Here is an 8,234-nt window from a genome sequence, read left to right as displayed (position 1 = left end):
AAGAAACAAGAGAGACTGAAGCGGGTTGGAACACCGTTTTATTTGATAAAATAGCTGCCTTTGCGGGGGGCCATTTCAATGTCCCTTTACGGGACACCGAAAGACATCAAAATATCGACACACTATGCCTGAATGGATGATTGACGAAAAAATATATATAAAGTCATCCGACCCAAGGGGGTTAAGTCTCAAGTCAAGACGCTACGACAAAGAAAAAAATATTCTAAATTTACGTAAAAACACACTGATGATGATACGCCGCGATAATTTCACGGATTCGCTAGAAAAATGAGTCAAATGAGCCGCGCTCTCGACAAAAGGACCTCATTTTACCTATATACAAAAAATCTTAGGTTTTAAACCTTATCTAGGCTAAAGGTTTTGGGCCTTCTTGGTGTAATAACGTGTCATAGTGATATACCTAAAAGATAACGTAAAGTTCTTTGTAAGGTGACGTATGATGGCGTATAATGACGTCATATCTCCCAAGTAACAGCCCACAGGTTTTTATGTACAAAATATAACGGTTTTTTTTTACGAGTTTTAAATTTTAGCACGCCGAACTTGTTTTAAATACAAGGGCCCTTGAGGTTCAACATAAAGAAATACCTATAAAAATACCTATAAAAAACGGGGATTTAGCTTTACATAAATAAAAAGAAGGCCAAAAATAACAGAAATAAGATGAATCCCTATAAAAGCTTTTTTTTTTTTTTTTCGAAGAAAATATACCAGCCAGCTTTTCTAGGAGAAGTATAGCGCTTAGGACCAATAGGTTACGAGCGAGTCCTTGATAAGCCTTGGTACATACCTAGAAGAGTTGGGTTCAAGAAGAACAGGCTTAAAAATAAAATCGAAAATAGCTAGAGCTTCCCTTCGACGATGGAAGAGGAGGGATGAAGATGATGCGGATCAGATGAGAGAGAGAGAAACGACGTGGCTTATCCCGGGGAAAAATTTAAAAGGGTTTCCTTTCCCATCGATTACCACCGTAATTCTAAGAACATTTCGCTATCTCTCTTTCTTAACCTTAAGAGTACATAAAACCAACCTAAGATGTATATCTGAAGGAACGGAGAGGAAGGGAGCGAAGGAAATGTATGATAAATCGTAAATCATATATTCGAAATATCTCTCCCCGCTTTTATATCTCTTTCTAGAATTTTTTCGTTTTATAAGTACTCGGGAAATGCTGATATATCTTCGAATCGGTTTGGTTTGGTCCCCGGTCAGAAACTCAATACTCCTAGGCTTTAACCGTAAACTTCCCCTTTCCTCCCCCTAGAAATCATTTTAACATACTCCTGTCACGCTTTAATCTTTGACCCCTTGCATGACCCCATCAATTCAACTTATAGGAGACACCATTCACTACTGCGGGAGGAGTTATTAGCAACCCCCTTGAAATATTTCTGCAATTTCATTCCCCCGTGTTTGATTAAGGTGCATGGTAAGTTTACGTCTTAGAACTCAATTAAGGTTTGAAGATGTTTCCTACTAGAATTCCGAACGATCAACAAGTCAACTAATATTGTATTTAGGGGTGTTTCAACATTGACATACTAACAATGCAAGCATCACTCCCCCCAAATAATATATCCTAGCAAAATCAATGGAACGCTCAGAGCCAAAATCGCGCTCATTAACATTCGACCAAGACTTAGAGACAAAACTTTAAAAATGTTGTTTTTTGTAATTTAAAATAATAATGGATAATTATTTTTTCATCCCCTCAATCGTAATTAAGTTAAAATAGATTATAAATAATTATTTACCTAATTAATATCGTAAAACGTTGATTAGCAGGGATGATGACAGTACATGATGAGTTAGCCGTTGGAATAAACGCGTGTCGCGCGCGAAAGCGAAACTATAGCAGTGTTGCCAGATTAACAGATCAAAAAATCTAATTTTGGCACGAGCATTTCGGAAATGGCGGGAGCATAGACAAAGACATATAAAGAGTGTATATAGTATAATATGTCTATGGGCGGGAGTTGTCCCGTGAAAGATTAGGCCTAAATTTGAAGAGCTTTTTAACCTTCAAATAAAAACTTTAAATTGACCTACCTTTCAAACACTCTTGACTTTTAAATTCGAAAGAATTTAAAAATTGGCTTACTAATTTTGTAACTATCTGGGAAACTTTTGAGCTTGTCGAGTGGTACTCGCAACTACCAAGTGACAACTAATGATGCAATAAGGGGAACAGTACATAGACGCCTCGTCACAATGTTGGAAGGACTTTATGTGGGTCTCTCTACAGCTCATTCAGACTCGAAACTTTTGAGTCCTTTTACGGAACAAAGATGGGAAAGGGGGCTAGCCAGCCTACTTTACAACCCTTAAAACTATACGTAGGAGTTCATAGTACAGTTAATTTGATTTAACTCCTGCAAAGGAGAATTTTCAGTACTGTCGCTTCCCTTTAACGTATCTTCATTAGCTTCAATAATCCAAACACTAAGTGGTTAAAACTTTCAACTGTTTTCACCACTCAAGTTCACCCTTTCGTCCACTTTAAAACGCGGAATGAAGGAGAATTAATTAAATAAGAGTCAGTGGGCGCTGAATTAAACCCAACGAGTTTAGCCTTCGATCTGAATTCCGGTTAGGAACGTGGAATGAATATAAAATCCCCTCCCCCCCCGGCCGCTTTTGGTCAGTTAATTGAATTAAAACATTGACGCTTAAATGGGATGTCGCGGTTTTCCGATTGTCCAACCCTTACCTACCTATACCATCGAAGTTCTGGTTGCCTTACGACGGAATTTATACCAAAAATCCCTTACACCATTAAGGGAAACCTCGTTAATTTAAAGGTGTCCCCTCTCTTTCTTAGTGAATAAGGACTGTCCCTATGTTTGGCACTGTTGCTTTGCTCTCTGTTGTCCTCCGAGGGGACACCTACCTCAAAGATAGAGGCCTAGTATGAAAGTTTCGCGTGAAAGGTTGACGTGGTGTTAGTTCTCTCGCTGTTTCGCGCCAATCTGAATAGAAACCGTTAGTCGAGGTTTTAAGGGTTTTCCCCCGAAGGAATTAGAGATTCCTTTTCTGTTAGGGGGTGTGATCCGAGTGCATGGGACCCGCCCCCGTTGCTGCCGTAAAAATGGCTTAACGCTCAATTTCAATCCCATATAGGAGTCGGGTGGGTTTAAAAGCGGATTGGGGGAAACAGGATTATAAGGCTCCTAAAAGATGTTGGATTAACTCTCGGAGTTCTTGAATCACGGGGAAATTATAGTCCTACTCTCTAAGTATCCTTTTATAAGAGGTTTAACTCAATATTTCTCGATTTTAAATCCTCTTTATCAAACTTAACTTAAAATCGGGAACCGAATTAATTTTAAATTAGGCCTAGAGTATAGAGTGCTGTCAGAAGCGCCGGTGTGACGTCACCCATGCTGTTTTCCCATAAAGAAAAAAACGGTAACTGTCATGGCCGCCCATTGCTAAAGGCAGACTCGTGACGTTTAACCTTGGATCTGACGTCACAACTGACAGCACTCTGCTGTCAGAAGCGCGGGGTGTGACGTCACCCATGCTGTTTCCCCATAAAGAAAAAACGGTAACTGTCATGGCCGCCCATTGCTAAAGGCAGACTCGTGACGTTTAACCTTGGATCTGACGTCACAACTGACAGCACTCTATTGGTTGTAATCAGAAATCCACGATGTAGCAGGTTCATTCTATGGGTCATCATTCAACAACAGAGAACCACTCACTTCAAGATGACCTTTAACCCTTAATTGAAAATGAGGATAAAAGCCTTGTAGATAAATTAATAAAATTATTATTATTAGTTCTTATTTTTTGTGATTATACGCTAATACGCCAACTATAAGTCCAATAGCGATTAGTACGCCAATGACTACACCGACAATAAGTCCCGTCTTGGACTTGGTAATTTCCTTGGTTTCGATGGGAGGTGAGTAACCCAAATGGGCGGTAACGATGTTGGACATATCGGACCTTATTTTATTTTGGTTGACGCTAACCAAGGCCAAGTAAATGTCAGTGGCGTTCTTGTTGACACGCGTCAAGTCCATTTCTTCGGGCAAAATGAATTCGGCGCTTTGCTCTTCCCCTGGCGCTGAAGAATTATCTACCATCTTGTAAATCAACACTCCATTTTCGAATTTTTTAATCATTTCATCTCCAGTTAAGGAACCACGAATTTCTATCTCTTGAGCTATTTCAAAATCAGCTCATTAAGTATACGATCTCCAGTTGAAAACCGGTTCAGCTGATCTTACGTACCACTCTCCTCGTCCTGCAAGCCGTTCGCCCCAAGGGTCCATTTTAATTGGACGACAACATCGGGTACGGATCCGTTTAATTGTTGGGTCCAATCTTGGGGATTTAACGGTTTCCCGACGTACTCTATCCTGAGATCGGTCACACGGTCGGGTTTAACACCTACGTCGCCACTGATCCAATTCTTCAGTTGGAAGTTACCCAAGTCGACGTTTCTAGAGAAACTTTCGGCTGGTTCCGTTTCGAACTGAACGTCGGGAATTGAACCCGAAACCTTTTGAAACTCCGAGGTGTCAAATTCCGGGAGGGCGGGTTTGTCTGAAATGAGTTCATTGAACTCGTGACATCGGTGTAATTATGTAAAAAAAGAGATTCGGTTACTTCTATCTTTCTTGGCGTCCTTGGGTACGTTAGGGGCTCCAGATGCCAATCTGTTATAGAAAGATCCTGGTAGTTTCACCTTAGCTTGTCCATCGTTGACGACAGTAGCTACGGCCGCGTATCTTCCATCACCAGTGAAAGCTCTGAAGTAGCCCGAATAAATACCGTCGTCTTTGATGGCGTCGGCACCTGCGTATTTAACGATATGACTTTATCATATCTTATCGGAACTTATTATTATTAAAACGTACCAGCGCCATTGTCCCTTAAAGTGAGTTCAACATCTTTGGAACCAGGCCTAACGACAGTGGATTTAACGGTGGCGTTAAGAACGACATTATAGCCTTTGGTAACACGGGCTAAGACTTTAACCGAAGCCGGGAAGGTCACTTCGGTCTTGTCGAACCACGATTTGACCCGGACGGGTTGTACCTTTGGATCGACGACTTCGGAAGCCATATTGAATGAAATAACGGGTTTTAGATTCACGTCATTAGTGACGTTCATCACCACTAGCCATACTCCAGTCTTATAAAAAAATGTAAAGTGACAATTGAACTAAATATTACGGACTTTAAACATTGCTTTCATTTACTTGCGCAGTTTCGAAAAAAAATTTCTTCATTCCCGTCAACTTAATGGAGTCAATAAATTTGTCCGAACCTTCGTCGTATTTTGTCACATTGTCGGGGGCGTGCAGAGTAAATTTCACCCTCCTCAAATCGGTTTCCGAACCCCGGAAAGTAAACTCGGTATTCTTGCCCAATTCTTTGTCAATCGGGACGGGTCGAATCATAGTTTTGTTGACAATAATGGTTTGCCCCACGAGCTGAAAACATTTCGTAAAATTAAAAATAAAGTATTTCCCGATTTACGCGTGATGATACGTACAGTTACTGGTCGAAGATCGATGTCCACTTGGGTGGAAACGGACGAAACAAAAGCCGAGTCCAAGCGGGAAGCGTCTGGGCTGTTATCAGGGAAGTAAAAACTACGACCACCCGTTTTTGTCGCCAAGTTCTCCAAAAGTTTCTCGGCTGCACCACCCATAGCTACCGTGTTGACAATAATACCAGCTTTTACCAAGTCACTCTCCAACTCGTAGATGAACGGACGCGTATTTTCATCTCCGTCAGTAATTAATATAATCAAGGAACCCTGGGGTTTTTCGGATGCTCGCAATATCTGTATAATAAGTTTAGATTATCGCAAAATTAAGCGAAAAAGGGAGAGTTTTTGGCAACATACTTTCAACGCTTCTCTTAATCCCGAACCAATGGAAGTAGCTGATCCAGGAGCCGAGGCTGGTACTTGAGTCGCTAATTTTTGTCGAACGGTGGTGTTTGTTAATCTTGTCAATGGCGATATGGTGTTTGCGCTAGAAGAAAACACAACCATGGCTAAAGAAACGTTAAAGGGTAGCGTATCCAAGACAAATCGATTGCCGGCCTCTTTTAACCTCGTTATACGATTATGATTCTAAAATATCCAATTCATTATCAACAAATTATCAGACACTTTTCGGAAATTATACCAACCAACCTGCATGCTGACCGAAACGTCCATGACTAAAACCACTTTTCTATCTTGGTTCCCAGCGAATTTCAAGATGTTGAAATTCGGTTTTATCTCGGTGCTAGCTGGTAAAGGTACTTGGCTAGAGTAACGTTTAAACTTTCATTAAATCAAATCGCAAAGTTTCCCATTTAATGAAATTTTCTAGGATACTTGTCCTAGCATACCTCGATCGCAAATCAACGTGCTTCGAAATTACTTCCCAAGTACTTTTATACTGACAGAACGCGTTCTGTTTCGTGGGAGCTCGCCAGTTATGTTGCTTCGACAAATCTTGCGTGTTAGCATCGCAAAACTGAAACATCTAATCCGCGGAACCTTTGGTTAGTTCGAGATTGAGATAGTTAAATAAATTAAGTATAGTGTACGGTACCGTTGGCAAGAATGGCATGTACATGATAGAGGCTTTGAGGCTTTGTCCGTCTTCTTGCATGTTGGGGATGAAAAGGCAATCGTCACCGACGAAATTATTTTCATACAGAATGCAGGGTTCCCCGTCCTCTCGTTCGATCCAGCCTCTAACGTCCTTGACGCAAGTACTTGGCATAACCTACGTTCGATAAAATGAACGAATTACATCCGAGAAATGTTAAAACGTTTGTTCGAAGGAATAAATACCTTTCCACCGTCCAAGTAAAACAACGGAAACCTTCTATCTCCAGCCGTACCATATTCGTCAAAAACTCCGTATCGAAAATGGGCCCATTCGTGGACCAGTTGTTTCCCTAAGTAAAAATGTACCCATGAAATGAATAGTCGCGGGACAAATTGGTCTAAAATCTAAATTCGTACCACTTTCTCCGTACATCTCCAAGGACCAACCATTTTCATTTTTAATGAATTTAGGAGTGAAATGTATGTATTCTCCCTGTTCCCCGCATTCCCCCGGTTGTAAGGTGTAAGGGGCATCACCGAATTCGGGATTTGGCAAGTCTATTCGTACGTGAGAAGTAGAAAAATAATCGCTGTAAACTTCTGTGTCGTTATATTTTCCCGTCCACGTTTCGGGGATAACGATGGTCACGTCTTTGTAGTATAAACGTCTATTAGTCGCGTTGAATAAATACGAAGATCCATCCACGAACATTTGCTATTCAATTTAAATTAATTAGAAAATCATTTATGAATTTATTTATTATAAATTAATAAAATAACCTTGATGTTATCTATGATGGCTTTATCCTCCGGTACATCTTTATGTATGGCCACGACAATCCCCTGGTAACCACCCTTGGTTAATGTTATATCGAAAGAAGTGGCCAAATTTATTAAAATTAAAATGACCAGCGTTAGATACGCCCCATTTTTCCAGTTATTAAATTCCATTTTAATTGGAATTTATCGATCTGTATAAGTAAAAAAATTTAATTGTTAAAAATTGTCCTTGAAAGTTTGGGTGCAACGGGCTGGTATTTCAATTACTTACCTGGGAGCAATTTAGGAACGAAATGGAAGCGGTTTGGTAATTTTTTTTAAAGGTATTTGCTCAGAAACGTTATCTTATTTGTCGCTAGCTAATAAAACTTGATTGATATATCAATCTGATACCCTCATTTTGACAGATGGTATAAATACGTTTCGTAATCTTATCTTTAGAATGACAAAATCAATGAAATCATAAATTAAATTTAACACCCTTCATAAAGCGTTACTAATAAACAAGTTGAATGACAAGGCTATACTGATACGCCAACGCTTACATGGAAATTATATTAAATTGGTTGGGTAACATTTGATTAACAGAAGCGGCGAAATTTGAATACTTGACAGATCAACTGATACTTTATCAACATTAGCACCTAATTATTCATCATCATATCTAAAATTCCTCATCACTGAAAATTGACAGGCATAGATATGAATATTATGAAAAACTTTGTAAGCACTGACGTGACATCGGGTAGCGTCGCAGCTACCTCAGTTGCAGCATGAAATCACTTACTCATCCCTTTTTACACCGTCAACGGCTCAGACTAAGAAATAAATTTGCATAATCCCGAATAATTCCCACATCATTATAA

The 8,234-nt window shown here is 39.8% G+C and overlaps 1 protein-coding gene across 1 annotated transcript; it reads right to left on the bottom strand.

Annotated features, from left to right (window-relative positions):
* Positions 1 to 3,806: 3,806 nt before the first annotated feature.
* LOC149717858 (calcium-activated chloride channel regulator 1-like) lies at positions 3,807 to 7,539 on the bottom strand. The gene is made up of 13 exons (XM_089836437.1): positions 7,369 to 7,539; positions 7,006 to 7,303; positions 6,832 to 6,938; positions 6,587 to 6,763; positions 6,381 to 6,517; positions 6,181 to 6,295; positions 5,887 to 6,117; positions 5,530 to 5,823; positions 5,234 to 5,467; positions 4,890 to 5,166; positions 4,639 to 4,827; positions 4,261 to 4,575; positions 3,807 to 4,192 (listed from the first exon to the last, which is right to left on the bottom strand). Exons 1-13 carry the CDS (start codon positions 7,537 to 7,539, stop codon positions 3,807 to 3,809), a joined length of 2,931 nt encoding a protein of 976 aa, XP_089692563.1.
* Positions 7,540 to 8,234: the final 695 nt, after the last annotated feature.

The sequence above is a fragment of the Phalangium opilio genome, unplaced genomic scaffold, assembly GCF_054372755.1.
Source record: "Phalangium opilio isolate 3A_F unplaced genomic scaffold, DU_Popi_V2 ptg000003l_1, whole genome shotgun sequence".
Lineage (NCBI taxonomy): Eukaryota > Metazoa > Arthropoda > Arachnida > Opiliones > Phalangiidae > Phalangium > Phalangium opilio.
This window is presented reverse-complemented; position numbering and strand designations above follow the sequence as displayed.

Coding starts and splice junctions, on each gene's coding strand:
- LOC149717858 (XM_089836437.1), bottom strand. CDS start 7,539: ATGGAATTTAATAACTGGAAAAATGGGGCGTATCTAACGCTGGTCATT. Junction 6,296..6,380: donor CACGTTGATTTGCGATCGAG/GTATGCTAGGAC, acceptor ACGTTACTCTAG/CCAAGTACCTTTACCAGCTA. Junction 5,824..5,886: donor GATTAAGAGAAGCGTTGAAA/GTATGTTGCCAA, acceptor CTTATTATACAG/ATATTGCGAGCATCCGAAAA.